General features: G+C 51.0%; 1 protein-coding gene across 8 annotated transcripts in view; it reads right to left on the reverse strand.

Moving 5' to 3' along the window:
* Positions 1-16271, reverse strand: part of IQSEC2 (IQ motif and Sec7 domain ArfGEF 2) — an 81710-nt gene that overhangs the window by 44446 nt on the left and 20993 nt on the right. For 2 of the 8 annotated variants that reach the window (XM_024988850.2, XM_010822013.3), the window contains exons 2-3: positions 14173-14202; positions 1078-1173 (exon numbers count right to left, since the gene is read on the reverse strand). In XM_024988850.2, the coding sequence (XP_024844618.1) occupies positions 1078-1173; positions 14173-14202 (126 nt within the window). Of the gene's footprint in view, positions 1-1077; positions 1299-2920; positions 3002-10277; positions 10371-14172; positions 14203-16271 lie in introns of those variants that run through there. The other 6 variants (XM_024988851.2, XM_010822011.4, XM_010822007.4 and 3 more) reach the window with 5 other exon arrangements.

Here is a 16271-nt window from a genome sequence, read left to right on the forward strand (position 1 = left end):
TTTTCAAAAAACATCTCTTAGTTTATCAAACCTTTTGTTTTCTATTTCATTAATTTCTGTCTTTTTAAAAATATTTATTTGCTTATTTTGGCTGCACTGGGTCACCGTTGCTGTGCCAAGGCTTTCTCTAGTTGCGGTGAGTGGAGGCTCCTCTCCAGTTGTGGTGCGTGGGCTTCTCATTGCTATGGCTTCTCTTTTTGCAGAGCACAGACTCTAGGGCGTTCAGGCTTCAATAGTTGCTACACACAGGCTTAGATGCCCCACGGCATGTGGGATCTTCCTGGACCAGGGATTGAACCGGTGTCCCTTGCATTACAAGGTTGATTCTTAACCACTGGACCACGAGGGAAGCCCAATTTCTGGTTTTATCTATAGTAATTACTTAATTCTACTTTCTTTTGGTTGTCCTTTTTATAGAGTCTTGATTGGAATAGCTAGTTCATTTAAGCTGTCTTGTTCTCTAATAAAAGCATTTAAAACTACAAACTTTCTTCTGGGAACCCCCTTGGTCATATCCCATAGGTTTTGTTCTATAATATTCTCAATTGACATCTACTCTAAATAGTCCATAAATTCCATTCTTGTTTCCTCTTTAACACAAGTATTTTTAAACTTTCAAATGGACCTAGCCTTTTTTGCCATTGCTATTAAAATTTCATTTTATACATTATAATCAGAAAATGTATTTATTTCAAATTATCTTGGAAATAATCTCCTTCTACAAAAGTGTAGGCAGATGGTTTCCTCTGCCTAAACACCCTAACCTATCCTATCCAACTGGCAGACTCTTACTCATCCTACAAAACAGCTCAAATATTACATATTCTAGGACCAACCACTCCCACTTTGGGGGGAAAGTATCTAAGAAGGATTTTTAAGGAAGGTCAAGCTACAAACAGGCTGTGAATGTCCTCTTTGGTCTCCTGGCCTGGTCCCCCAGTCACTCTGCTCACCCGCTCAGACACCCATTCCACAATCACTCCAGGGGCTAGAGGAAGATGGGGGAGGGGCTGGCAATGATATTCATATTTGTCTGGAGGGGTGAGGGATTGGGGGAGGGGTGGGTCTAGCTCTTACCTGCTCTCTGCCAGCCTGCCTGAGGGGGTAAGCTTCATGGAGTCAAGGACCTGAGTAGGACAGCAATACTGGTGTAGAGTATGAGACGCTGTGGACCTGAGAGACAGCGAGAGACAGAGAGAGAAAGAGATACAGAGAGAGAGACAGGGAGGGAGGGGAGAGGCGGGGTGGGGAATGGGGACAAGGAGGTGAAAGTGAGTGGGGTATGGGAAAGGGGAAGACTGGGAGGAATGGGTGGTGGAGGATAGGGAATGGAAGAGGAGGGGTGGGAGGCAGGGAGGGAGGGAGGGAAGGAAGGAAGGAAGGAAGAAAAAAAGAAAAAACCACAAAGTCAAGAAAGAGAGGACGGCACTGAACCACAAACAGAACACAATGACAACAGGGGGCAGCAGAGACGAAAGAGCTGGGCTGGGCCTCCTGTGTTCCAGGTGACTCCGTGGGGACCTCGGCCACGGAGACACTGGGACACCACAGTAGGGAAAGGGGAGGGGGCCCTCCTCACACCAGATGCTACACGGGGATGGAAGAGGGGAGGGGGACGGGTGGATGAAAGAGAAAGGGAAAAGGTGTGTGGAGAGGGGGTTGTTCCCCCTTATAGAAGACCCCTCACAAGAAGGGAGGGAAGGATGGGGAGAAAAGAGGCTCTGGGTCCACAGAGGGTGAAGAACCCAGGCTGGGGCAGGGTGGGGGAGGGTGTGGGAGACACTGGAGGAGGAGAGGGAAAGAGACAGAGAGAAACTGAAAGAGACAAGAAAAGGGTGAGACAGAGAAGGAGAGAGACAGAGGAGGAAGACAGTGAAAGGGCGAGACAAAAGACACAGAAAGAAGACGGGGGAGAGGCAGAGTGCCAGAGCACAGGACAGGAGAGGTGAGGGCGGAGGAGAGCTGACAAGGTCTCAGTGGTCCTGGTGACAGGATAGGACTGAGTGGGAGGATGGGGCCCAGCGAGCCCGGGGACAGGGGGTTCTTTGCTTCCAAGGCCAGTGCTGCACCCCCAGCCTGGGGCAGGGCCCAAGCCCCACCCCCCAGCGCTGTCCCCCACCCCTAGAGCGGGGTCCAAAGGCCCCTCTGCCTCCTGCTTCCCAAGATGAAAAGTCCAGAGAATGGGAAGGAGGAGGAGAGACAGCAGGGTAGTGAGGCCAAAGGCCCAGTCCCTGGCCTCCCCAGTGCGGGGCAGATGCTGGGAGTGAGTCCCCAGTCAGCCAGCCCCTGTCCCCCATGAGCCCCTGAAGGCTGGTTTTGGTCAGGGCCTGGCCATTCAAGAGCCCAAGTAAAGGCCAGGAGATGCAGCTGCAGGCCAGGCCAGCTGCCCACTATCTTGCTTGCTGCAAATTAGAGGATGCCTAAATCTTAGAACCTTACACAGAATCCTGGAATCTGATACTCTTCTTATCAGAGACTCTGGAATAATCATCAGCAGCAGAATGACTGTTTCTCAAGGACCATTTAGGTGCCAGTTACCGGCCCAAGTCCTTGATTCATTAAACCTGAGACTCAGAGACCCACAGGCTGCTGGAATGTTGGTATCAGAGTCTCAGCTGCTACAGACAGCCCCACAGCGCCAGGCTAGGCACCCGGGCAGCCACCAATCACACCCCTCCTGGGTCACAGACTGTGCTGCTCAGGGCTCCAGGGTCCTCACAGAGCTGGGCACCCAAATGCCCCTGGGCTCACTCGAGCTGCCTCCTTCCCCCAAGCCAAAGGCCTCCAAGAGTCCAAGAGGGGAGCCAGGAACCAGGAAGCCAGGAGGCTGCTGAATCAGCAGCCCAGGGACCAGGTCCAGGCCTGGGCAGGAAGGGAGGGGGTCAGGCTGCAGGGCTGAGGCTGGGGGTCAGGTTCCTACCTGCTACTCCTCCTGGGGGGCTCCATGGGTCTGGACCTGTCCCGAGGGCAGGCCCCCTGGCCAGGGCGGTGCCTCCACTGTGTCACCACCCCCTCCTCCCCAGCCCTTCCCTAGAAGGAGGAACCAAGGAGGCGGGGCCAGGCCGGCTGGGCTCGGGGCCAGACTGCAACTGGAAACTTTGCTCCTTCCCCTGCTCCCCCAGGAGGGCTGGGAACTCCTAGTAAGAGGAAGCAGCTTTGAGAGCTTGAAGAGACTCCCCTGGGCCAAACCTCAGGCTGGTCTCACTACATGCACCTCTGTTGCAATCTCCCCAAGCACCCTGTCAAGAATGAGACGCAGAAACATTTAAGTAACTCGGCACAGGTAATAGAGCTAGTAAGTAGCGGAACCCCAAGGTCAGGATCTGTGTTCGCTATTCCCAAATCAGGACTCCATCCCCTTGGCCATATGGTTGCCCTGTAAATACAGAAACCTTTCCATAGAAGCTTTTCACAAACATTCTCATCTTCCACAGATTTAAAGAGACTCCGTGTGATGGTTATGTTAGGATGTTCCAGATCAAGTAAAATTCAAATCACCCATTTTGGGAAATCAAGATGAGGCCCTAGCCAATATTCTTGACCATTGCAATAAGCTCTCACTCTCTTCTGCATTGTTTTCTGGATTGGCCAAGAGAAATGCTCCCTGAACAGAAAAGCAAAAATCAGAAGAAATGCCATTCACAATCTAGAGGCTGTTCTAAGGAAATTGCCCCTCCTGACTTTACAGAGGGGGAAACTGAGGCCTGGAGAAGGGAAGAGTCTTACTAAAGTTCATACTGCCTGTGAGACTAGAATCCAGGTAGCCTGACTCCCCACCCACCTACCGCAGTAACCTCTCTCTCCTCCTTATGTGGGGGCTAGAGAAAGGAGAGAATTTGGAGGATTTGAAGGGTGTGAGGTTCCTGAAGAGTATCCCAGATCCAGCTCAGAGGGCTCCTGTCCTTTCATAGCCCCAGAGCCCAGGCCCCTGGCTGTTCTGAGCAGAAGGCGGCCCTGGGAGGGGCCAGGGGGCCAGTGATCTAGAAGGAATAGGAGCTGACAGGCCACAGGCCAGTCTTCCTGCCTTCCTGCTGGGGCAGCTGGTTCCTCTCAAGAAAGCCAAAGCTGCTGAGAGAGATTGGCCCTCCGGACCACCACAAAGTTGGCATCCGTGGGCCTTTCGTGGCCTCTTCTTCCTCAGCCCACCCCCTAAAGCCCCATGGTCCTTAGGCTTGGTCTCAGCCCCTGCTTTTTTTTTCTCTCTCTCTCCCTCAGCAACTCCCTTGGCCCTGTGGCAGTCACACCTTGTGCCCATTTTCAGTTACTGTCTTAAAAGTGGCTCCTGTGGCCCAAACATTCATCTTGGCCTGGCAGAAGTCAAGAAACATAAATTCTAGTTCTGGCCCTAAGGCTGATGCTGTGTGACCTTGGGCAAGCCCCTTCCCCTCTCTGGTGAGGCAAAGAGCTTACACTTTGGTGCCTGGCAGAGCTGGGTACAAATCCTGGCTCTACTACTTTTCCACTGGGTAACCCCTCTGAGGCTCGGTTTGTTCATCTGTAAAAGGTTGAGTGGCAACTCCTCTCTCACAGGTTTTTGTGAAGTTTCAATGATACAGATAGGCACATGCTGAAAAGTCTCAGTTGGAGCCTGAGAGACCATGGTCCTTCTGCCAGGGAGGTAGGGGAGGCTCTTGGGAAACCTGTTTGTTTCAGGCAAGGGAAGATTTCTAGGAAGATATCTTTCCATTTGGGCCACTCTTAGAATTCAGACATATCTGAGCCTGTTGGTGCAACTCATGTGATAATCCTCTAGGGGTTGAAGGGAAGGAATTAAGGGTGAGGAGCCTAACCCAACCACAGGGCACTGGCAGGGGAACGGATATGGCAGTGACTAAGGGCAGTCAATGTCCTGATCTCATGGAGCTCATATCCAAGTGAGAGGAGACAGACATTATTCAACCACTACTGGAATTAAACTGGGCAAAATTGGAGGTAGCAGGGGAGAGCGTTCCAGGAAGAGGAAACAACCTGGGCAAAGGATCTGAGGTGGTATTTCCAGGAACTTCAAGGCCAACATGGTTGACTGGAAAAAAGCAAAGGGGAGATTAGGGATATAGGCGGGGGGCCCAATCACGCAGAGTCCAGAAGCCGTGATAAGGTTTTAGTATTTATACTAAGAGGAATTTCGAAGCCTGTGGTTTGTGGATAGGCCTGGAGTGCAGAGTGTCTCTGAAGTCCCTTAAGTTGTATGAAAAACATGAGTATGAGTGCATTTCTTGGGAGAACATTGTTTTTATCAGATCCTCAAATGGGTGGGTCTGTGATCCCAAAAGGGCAGGGAAGCTCCTTTTATGATTCCATTCACTAACTGCCTGTCGGGCATCCCAGAACCTTCTGTGACCTTTCCCCGCCCCCGACCTCCAGGTGGTCTCAGCCTCCCCTCATATCTTCAACCTGTGCTCCACCCAGACAAAAGTGCCTGCAATTGTCTGCCACACTCTGCTCTCTGTCCTCACCTTTGCCTCTGCTCAGAAGACTCTTCCCCACCACCCTGCTCCCACTGCCATCTCTCCACCTCGTGAGAGATGGAGTCTGCTCAGAAGTGGTGCCCTCTGGGAACCTGACTCCCCCGCGTCCTTCCCACCCTGCGTTTCTCCAGCGCTGTCTGTTCACATGCTGTTTCCCCTTCTGGCCAAGAGCTTGGTGGGGACAGGGGCCATGTCTTATTCATTCCAGTGTTCCCAGCATCCGGCACAGGGCACCTAGTCACAAAGGTCAGCTGGTATTGGGAGCCAGACAAACCACACTGCGGTGGAAACTGCAAGACAGGCTGTTGGACACTAGAGGGCACTGTGGCCACTGGAATCCTGGCCTGCTGCTGGCACTGGCCAGGCCCACCCAGGCTGGTGCTGGGAAGAGGCAGGCAGGGAATCATGGAAACTCTACTCCTGGGTCCTGCAGCTCCTTGGCTCTGGGTCTGACTGACAAGGGTCCAGGCCCCAGTCTCCCAATATACCTTCTACCCCCTTTTCAAACTATTTCTCATGATAGCCCCATCCCACTCCAGATTCAGCTATGTGCTCAGTTGCTAAGTCATGTCCAATTCTCTGTGACCTCAGAGACTGTAAGCCTCCAGGCTCCTCTGCCCATGGGACTTCCCAGGCGAGAGTACTTGAGTGGGTTGCCATTTTCTCCTCCAGAGCATCTTCCTGACTCAGGAATCGAATCGAGCCTGTGTCACCTGCATTGGCAGGTAGATTCTTTACCACTTGAGCCACCTGGGAATTCCACAGATACAGCTATAGTTCTTCACAAATGCAGGTACCAAATGCTGCTCCCACAGCCCTGGCACACTTTTTGGCTCTGCCTGCAAAATGCTCCACTTCACCTCACCCCACCTCCATCCCTCACCAGTTCAGTCGCTCAGTTGTGTCCAACTCTGAGACCCCATGGACTGCAGCAAGCCAGGCCTCCCTGTCCATCACCAACTCCTGGGGCCTGATCAAACTCATGTCCATCGAGTTGGTGATGCCATCCAACCATCTTATCCTTTGTCATCCCCTTTTCCTCCTGCCTTCAATCTTTTCCAGCATCAGGGTCTTTTCCAATGAGTTAGTTCTTCACAGCAGGTGGACAAAGTATTGGAGCTTCAGCATCAGTCCTTCCAATGAATATTCAGGGTTGATTTCCTTTAAGATTGACTGGTTTGATCTCCTTGAAGTCCAAGGGACTCTCAAGAGTCTTCTCCAACACCATAGTTTGAAAGCATTAATTCTTCGGCACTCAGCTGTCTTTATAGTCCAACTCTCACATCCATACATGACTACTGGAAAAACCAGGCTAACTTCAACTCATCCACCAAGTCTCAGTTTAGAGGTCAGTTTGGAGAAGACTCCTTGACCCTCAGGCTGGGTTGGGTATACTTCTGAGGGTCTTCCACAGCACCCTATACTTCCTCTGTTAATTGTCTGTTTCCTTCTCTGTTTTCCTACCAGAGGGTGAGTTTCCTCACAGCAGGATTCTACTATTCATCACTGTATCAACCGCATTTAGTTTCACACATGTTGTATGCGAAACTAAACTAGCATGTTGTAGGTACTCAAGAATTATCTTTGAGTGAATGAATGACTAAAAGGATGGATGGATGGATAGGTAGATGGATGGATGACCTCGGGCAAATCATCTTACCTCTTAAGATTTTGGTTTCACCCCTCTGTAAAGTGGATCTAATCACCCCTACTTGGCAGAGCTGCCAGGAAGATTAAAGATAAAGGTGTGTGGAATGCTACCTAACAGTGCCTGATACATACTACATATTTTCTAAATCAAAGCATTTGTTAGGTTGAAAGAGGCTTTGTCCTGAGCCTGGGATGATCTCTCCCACTCAGGTTTACCATCTATGTGTGGAAGATAGCTTTAACAATAAGAAAACTATCATTTTTATTAAAAAATAACAAGAGCAACTGATATGTGCCAGACCTGAAATGGGCACTCCCCAAGGAAGTAGGGGGCAGCCGCCAGTCTCAGCCAGAGGATGGGAGGCCAGGGCCGAGGTCAGAGTCATGGGAATTGTGCCTGCTTCTGGAGAACAGTCATTATGCACACAGCTGGTTCCAAACTCCTTACTCATAGATGAAAACCTGTCTAAGGGGTCATTAATTCCCTCTGTAATTAATGTAAAAACAGCAGGGTTTGTATTAATGGAAAAGTAAGCTCAAGCGTCAAGCTGATAATATTGATAATGTATGCTTGTAGTTATATACTTCAGATAACTATAAATTCAGTCGCTGTACTAATAAAATGTGAAAATTCCTGATACAACGAAGAACTTGAGAATAGTTGTATCATGAGTGGTATTATGCCCGTTGTTCTGAGGCTATGAAAATCACCTTACACTGGGAGTGATGGTAATATCCATCATACACTTAAAAGCTGTTTTGGCACAAAATAAGAGGAAATTTTTAGATAAAATAGCATGTTGTGATTCAAGAACGTGGAACTTGAAAGCATAGTGAGCAAAGGTCGACTTGCATTAGAGTATGAACCACAACCTTGATGGATGAGCAAGCTGACAATAGTGGGCCTCTGAGTAGATTGCTCCCCAGGCTCTGACCTCGCTTGTGAACACATAAAAGCTGTGGGACTATAGAAGAAACACCAAGTCCTTAGTATTTGACCTCTACCTTTACCCACTCCTGGGCTTCCCAAGTGGCTCAGTGGTAAAGAATCTGCCTGTCAATGCAGGAGACACGGGAAATTCAGGTTTGATCCCTGGGTCAGGAAGATCCCCAGGAGAAGAGAATAGCAATCCACTCCAGTACTCCTGCCTGTAAAATCCCATGGACAGAGGAGCCTGGCGGGCTACAGTCCATGGGGTTGCAAAGAGTTGGACACAACTGAGCACGTACGGGCACACACTCACCCACCTCTAGGAGAATCCATTCCCACCTACAACCCCTTGTTGCCTCAATTTACCATAGGATGGACAAAAATGCTGCAGTCACCTGGGGGTGCGCCCCAGAGCTAGAAGGTCATATAACTTCAAGGTTGATGGCCACATCAGCCCACCTGAGAGCAGAGGAAGGCACTCCAGAGAGAGAAGTCAGTGACAAAAAGATGACAGGGACCAGGCAAGTCATGAAAGATGGAGAGAGACAGGCACGGGCTAGGGAGATGCAGAGAGAGAGGGGGCTGGGGTGGGGGGCAGTCTTGCTCCTTGACTTCTTGGTCCCATTTCCAGTTGGCATGAGGCCTGGCTATATGTCATTTACTGCTCTTAGATTCTGTGAGATGTAGTCTCACAACAGTCTCCCCCCTCCCCACCCTTTATTCTTGAGCATGTCTGAGTGGGTTTCAGTTCCCTGCAACAAAGTGTACCCAGACTAAGACAAGGGAAAATCGGGGATATAAGTGCAGGGCTTGCATAAGCAAAAACGCATAAAGAACACTTAGGTAGGGAGGGGTGAATACAATTACAAAGCGTTTGTGTTTGTTCACCCAAATGCTCCCTCATTTCCTGACACTTGCGACCACAAATATGTCCTACAGCTGCACACACACACATCAACATTCAGTGGACACCGAGACAAATACAGCAGCAACCAGATCTGCTTCTATACAGACAGCCTGCTAAGCAAGGACGCTGGCCAGCACGCAGCACTGTCCCTGTACTCCTCACACCCGCACAGACGTGGAGCCACACCAAGAACACAGCAGTGCTGCTTGCGAGGTGAGGGCCAGGAACTCAGGCTCAACTGGGCTCTCAGCAGCCTCCCTCCCCAGCTGCCAAGTGACTCATCCCCAGGGCTGCTAATTAAAGCCAGGACAGAGGGGACGGAGACAAGGGGAGGGGAAGAGAGAGAAGGCAAGTTTATTTTGGTGCCAACCAGGCATGCAGCCAGCTTAGGGGTCACCCACTTCCTGGGGCTGGGCCAAGAGGGGGCAGGGGAACATAAACAGGAACGAGAGGGAGAACCCCGTTACCTCTTCCTTCCCCTTGTGAGCTTCCTGGGAAAAGGTACGTTCTTTGGGAAAATTACCCATCTCCCTCCCCACCCCTACCCTCTTCCTTCATCCCACTATCAGAGTCAAGTGCTACCTCTTCCAGCCTCTTGTCCTTAGAACTGGCTTCTCATCAACAAACTCCCATTTTAGCTTGCCAGAGCTGGCTCATCTGTGTCTGTAGCCCACTTCCATCTCCACCATGGATCACCCAACACAAGACTGGTACATAGGGAATGCTCGGTATGTGCTTCTGGAATACAACTGGGTTAACTCTGGTATAGCTTGGTGACCACAACTCTGAATTTGTATTTGAGTTCTATGGGGGGGATAGATTATTTTAACTTTCTAAACCTTAGTTTTCTCACCTGTAAAGTGACTAAAATATATACTCTATAGGATTATTGTGAAGATGAAATGAGAAAACACAGGTGAAGTGCCCAGCATGGTGGCCAGCATATATGGACTTTACCTATCACCAGTAAGCACTGCTGCAGCTGATAAATCATAACCTACCTTGGGCCTAGGGCAGCAGCAATTACACAGAGCTAAGTTCCAAGCCTGGCTCCACCACACAGGACCTGGGGAGCTCAGACAAACCACATGAGTTCTCAGAGCACTGGCTCATATATAAAATGGGGATTTGCAATATGACACCATAAATTTACAGAAAAGATCTGAATCTGTCAAGGGGAGCCCAAGCTCTCAGAAGTAGCTCGATGCAATGCAGCAGCAAATTACTAAGGAGAGCAGGAGAAACATAGACCTGTAGGGCCAAAGGAGCCCAGGAGGGAGGAAGCAGTCTGGGCAGGCTAGGGCAGCCAGGGAAGGCTCACCAGAGTGCACAGGGCTGGAGTTAGGCCCACCGGAACCTGAGAGCACTGAGCAGGCGGTAAGTGACAAGGTTCCAGGCAAAGGAAGTGGTATCAACAAAGAGCTGGGCGGGGCCAGCGACCAGGCTGCACTGAACAGGAGGCCGCATGGAGGGAAGATTTGGAAGCAGCCGGGGCAGCTCTGGTGTCTGGTGGTGTCTTGGGCATGTGGGGGAGCCATGGAAGGTCTGTGAGGTCTCAGCCACCCCAGATTGCCAGGAGGTCAAAACAAGGAAGAATCTTTAGAAATTATCTAATCCAAGCTCCGGTTGGATAGATGGGGGCACTGAGGCCCAGAGTGGGAGGCCTCCTCTGGGAACAGAGCCAGCGCTGGCTCCTCCTCCCACTTCTCCTCCCAACAGCAGTGGCTCCGTTGCCATGGGGACGTCCCTGGCTCTGCGGGTGTCAACAGCTCCCCCACCCGCTCCCTCCTTCCCTAGCAACAGGCCACCTCCTCTGGCTCTCATCCTTGCTTGCCTGGCAACCCCAGCCTGGTGCCCAGGGCCCCCAAGTTCCAGCTTCACCCTCACTGCAGTGGCAGTGCCTCTAGGCCTGGGCTCCCTCCCCTTCTGGGTAGCAGGGGTATCAGCTCCCCCTGCCCCTCTGTTTTCAAGTTCTGTGCTCCACATTTCTCAAGCTTGAATATCCCATAAATGACAACGGATTGGGTTAGGCCTTGGCTAAGGGCACTACAATGTGTTGTACTACCATTTTATGCTGAGCATTGTTTTAAGTTCTCTCATTAACCCAAAGAAGTCAGAATTATTGTCCTCATTTTACAGATGAGGAAAGTAAGGATCAGAGAAGCTGTAAGTGACTTTGCAAACAACACATAGCTAGGAGGCAGGCTCTGCTGAGCACTAGTGTGTGACCTTGAGCCATTGTCCATCCCTTTCTGGACCTGGATTTAAGGTATCTCTAGGTCTGACAACTTCTCATGGATCCACAGGAAGTCCAGGCACCTTCTTCTGCCCACAGCCCTCTCACAACACCAGCTGTTCAGCTCTAATTAGACTCCACACTTCCTCTGGCACCCCATTATTGAAAGCCCTCATGCCTGGGGCCTTGCCATAGTGGGTTTTCAACCCACTGACCCTACTCACTCCTTCTTGTTTCACTTTCACAACAGCCAAGGTCTAACTCCTTTACTTGATGTTTTTCTTCTACCCTCCTAACGTTTCCCCTCCACATACACAATGTTTATTAGATGAGGAAGGACCCTGGGGCTCCTGGGGGGAAATAGACCTGTTTAAAGTCACATAACTAGAAGGTGACCTGGCCATAAATGGAACCCTTTGCCCAGATCCAGTTGCTGCCCTTATGTTGCAGATCCCAGCCTCCCTCCTCTAACCTCCCCTGGCTCTCACTGATGAAAGAAGGTGTCTGTGACCCAGCCCCAACCAAACTAGTCCTTTGTTAAGGAGCTTTTAACATCTCCTTTCCTGCCCAGATCTGTTTTAGTCTGACCAACTGCCCCCACCTATCCCCCCTCCCCTCTGATGCCTGCTGGTTTCTTTTCCAAGGATGCCCTCCTTACACCAAATCCGTGTGTCAGTCCTCTATGACCCAGCTCAGACACTGCCTTCTCCAGGAAGCTTTCCCTGATGCCTAACTGAAGTGAGCTCAAGAATTTACACATGGGGCCTGAGAGCATCCTTAGATGACCCCAGCCAGCCCAGGTTCCAAGTTAAAGGATCTTCCCACCATGTTTACAAGATTTTGCCCCACGAGTGCTATTTTAGGCCAGCCCCTTCCACAGTCCAAGTTTAACCCTTGCTTCCACAGTTGCTGAGTCCTCAAGGTCCCTGTAGTCTCCTTGACTGTAGGTCCAGTGTGGATGTCGGGAAGCATATCTTAGTAAAACAAATGCCAGCTTTGGAAGCAGACAGCCCAGAGTGTGAGTCAGAGTGATGCCGCCCCGCCCCATTGCTCTTATTTCCTTGGGTAAGGCGCTGACCATCTGGGGAACCTCGTTTTCTTCATCTGTAACAATCCATGCCTAATGGGACTGTTGTGAGCATTGAATAAGATCATGTTCAGAGTTCTTAGTAGGTGAGGAGCAAATGATAGCTGTTACGACTACTAATACTAGGATGAGGATGAGATGGCTATTATCTGCAAGGCTGTTGAGAGCTCCTGCTGTGGTGGCTCAGCCATAAATTAGCTGCATGGCTGTGGGCAAAACCTATAACCAGCCTGAGCCTCAGTTTCCTCAACTGTAAAAGAATGATGATAAGGCCAACCCAGCTTCCACTTACAGTGTCGCTGGGAGGATCAAACGAAAGAAAGCCCCTGACAACTTCTGTGAGTCGTAAAGGGCCAACGTACACTATCATATGATATATGATTATGCTATTAAATGCCCTGAGCTATAGGTCCTCGGAACACCCGTGCTGGGAAGAGCTAGAGACGCCTTCCATCAGGTTCCTTGACAAGTCGCAGGCATATCAATGGGGCTGCCTAGGGGCCTGTGCTCAGAGTCAGCCCAAGTTGTCTTCTTCCAAACCCACAGTGGGGCACTGGAATCAGTGTTCTTTGCTAGACCAGTGCCTTCCTAAATGCTAGGACAGGTTGTACTCAGGCCATATTCTTTGGCTGCAGGCCGGGACTAATTGTGTCTCATCATATACCCCTTGCCTAGACACTGGGCCTGACTGTATCGATCACGCTTCCCACTTTCCTGTTGGCCCACGTGTGCTCCCATCCCACAGCTCGTACCTTGGCACAGGGCACCAGTGTGCTCATCCCGTACCCCCTGCCTGGGATGCTAGGACACAGCGTGTCTCATTAATGCACCTCCGTTTGAATGCTGGGATCCTCTGCCTCTCCCATATCCACTGCCTGGATGCCAGGACCTGGGCTGCTGCATATGGTTGGACAAGCTGTGCCTTGCACAAGGCTTTACAACCAAGAGGGCATGAGTTGGGGCTGAAATTCAACCTGTGCTCTGCTCACTGAGCCAGGAACCCTGGTGAGGGGCTGCAGGAGCCCAGTGGAAAGGGAACATTCCTCCAACTGATCCACTCAGTGGATTCTACTCTTCACATAGGTGCTGTGTATGTTAGTTGCAGCCCTGACTGGAACTGAGTGACCCATCTGATGCCTCTGCTGCTGGGATCCATCTCCTTTCAGAGGCCCACCCTTGGCCTGGATGCTGCCTAACTGGGCCGTATCCTGAGTCCCCTATCATTCCCACATGGTCCCTATCCTTGACACTTGTGTTTTCATGAAGCTTCTGATGGGTTAAGGCCTGGGAAATGTACTAATAGTTCTTGTCTCTATCCCAGTTTGACCCCCACCTCCTCAAATGGCAGATTGATCACACCCTGAAAACTCAGTGATGCTTGTAAGCCTTTTTCACCAAGCATGCAAAAAAAAAAAAAAAATCCACTGGTTACCATAAGGTATATTTCTCATGTCTAGATTGTGTCACATCAAAAAGTCTATCCAAACCCCACTACTCAGGGCTAGTGCAGGCCAGGGTGCAGCACGAACGCCAGACAAGAGAAGCTCCATTTCCCTTGTGTCCCCTTCTCCTGGGAGGAGAGAGGGAGAAGGTTCCTGGTCCAGCTTTCCCACATGGGCCGCTCCAGTGTTCAGCCAAGCCCCCAAGTCAGTGAGGGTCAGAAAGACTAAGGAAGAGTTTTCAACCCCCTCCCCATGCTTGCCACATTCACCCTGGCCCTCCCACTCCATTCCATCCCCACCCCTAATACTAATGGGACAAAACCCCTGGAGTTGGCCCCCACCCTTCCCATGGATCCCAAAATGACAAACCAGAGGCCCCCACCCCACTCCCTGCCCCCACCCCAGTCCCTGCCCCATCTCCCAACTACTGCTAAAGAAAGGAGGTACTGACCTGACTGTTCTGGAATTCTCACCATCAGATCTGAAAGAGAAACACAGAAAAAAAACCAACAACAGTCAGTATATGCTCTACTCCTTTCCTCCCTCTGCTCTACACAGTGGCCTTGACACCTTTTACACATCATGAAAATGAGGGGTGGGCATTTCATGCAGAGAGAATAGCCAGTGCAGAGGCCATGAGATGGAGGAGGGGCTGGCCAGTTGTTGGGATAAGGAGGAGGAAAGTGTGGCAAGGGTGGAGTGAGTGAGGGGAAGAGTGGTTGGAGCTGAGGTCAAGGAAGTGCCAGGGACCAACAATGTTCTAGCTACTGGGTCATGGTGAGGAGCCCTCCTTGGAGTGGCTGCGGGCAGGGGCAGAGTCTGAGGTTTAAATCCAGAGAGATGGAGCCTCAGATACTGGCTCTGCCACTTACCAGCCCTGTGACCTGGACAAATCACCTCTTTGCTTGGAATCTGAGCCTCAGTCTCCCCACTTATAACACGAGCCAATCCCCGCAGGGCTGGTAGGATGATTAAGCCCTTTGGAACCCAGCAGACAAATGCCAGGTATTATTAACAACACAGAAAAGGCTTTGCCAATTGCCTGGTCCAACCTGCTTATTTTCCGGATGAAGAAAATGAGGCTGAGAGGGTGAGTGAGTCAGCTGCTGGGCTCCTTTCTACTACACTGGTCTGCCTTCTTCATTGTGAGGCCCCCTCAGAGGCAAAGGAAGGACAAGAGAAGAGAATAGCATTGGGGACACAGCTCTGAGGGGACTGAGAGAATGAGCGAAATCGGAACCACACCCCTCCGGCTACTCCTCCCTAAAAGACTGTGTGTGTGTGTGTGTGTGTAGGGGAGGGACACTGGGGCTGCCATTAGGGCTGGGGAGGAGGAGGAAGAAGAACCAGGGTGCTAGGAAGAAGTGGGGAGAGTGTGTGAAGCGACTTCCTTGTCCCCTTTCTGTCCTCTTCCTCCTTTTCTCCCCTCCCTCCCCACCCCCACCCCCACTTCGGAGGAGACAGAGATGAACACATCACAGGCTCTGTCCTCAGGTGAGAGAACCGAAAGCAAGAAGCAACCTGAGTGAGGACCTGAGTCAGGGGAGAGCCATCTATGCTGAGTGCAAAGTGAGAGGGACACGCGGGGAAGGGAGATGGGCTCAGCGTGAGTATCTGCTGGAAGAGTGAATGGAGCACCCACCGGCCAGGTAGGGCAGGCAAGCATCTGGTTGCAGGAGCACAGACAGTGGGTGAGGCCAGTGCTTCCAGTTCTGCTACTTACTAGCCATATAATCCCGGGGAAGGCACTGTCCGATGTCCCGCCTCAGCTTTCTCACTTGTAAAATGACATGACAGGGGAAGGGAGGGGGGCAGGAGGGTGGGGTGGCTGTGAGGTTCAGCCTGGCACAGTAGACAACAGTAGGTCCAATCTTTAGCCTCTGCAGCCCCCTAAAGGGACAGAGGATTAGGGCCATGGAGCACCTTTTCACATTTATTAAAACTTCCATCTCACCCTGCCACAACAAGATTGCTTCTGAGGCCTGGCTCAATCATTTGCAGGTACCAGATTGGATGGGCTTAATTCAATGACTCCCCAACTGTCGACAGAATGGAGGCTAAGCCCCTCAGTGTCTCTCCCTAACACGAACACTCTACTCTGGGCAGGCTGGTCTCCTCGCCACTCCACCCCAAAATCTCCAGCACACATGTATTCAATCTACTATATACCAGGCCCCGAGTCAGGAATACAAGCCCTCGAGTTGCTCACAGACTGGCCCCCTGCCTCGATCTACTTTAGGGCATAAGCCACATATATAGTCATCTGCACTGACACGTGAACAATCACTGGGCACCTACTATGTACCAGGCAAGGTGGCGGGCTCTCTTGACACATGACCTCCTTTGATCCTGCAAAGTGGGAATTACTCATCCACTTTTAAGATGATGAAACTGAGACTCACAGAAGTTGAAATGAGTTGCCCCATAGCACACAAGTAGGGGGGCCTGGCCTGGACCCCAGAGTTCTCAAAAGGCTTGGCTATACTAACTCCCATCCTCAAGAGTGATGCTCAATAAACAGTAACTGACTGAAGTCTATGAGTATAGTGA

Source organism: Bos taurus, chromosome X (genome assembly GCF_002263795.3).
Source record: "Bos taurus isolate L1 Dominette 01449 registration number 42190680 breed Hereford chromosome X, ARS-UCD2.0, whole genome shotgun sequence".
NCBI classification, from domain to species: domain Eukaryota; kingdom Metazoa; phylum Chordata; class Mammalia; order Artiodactyla; family Bovidae; genus Bos; species Bos taurus.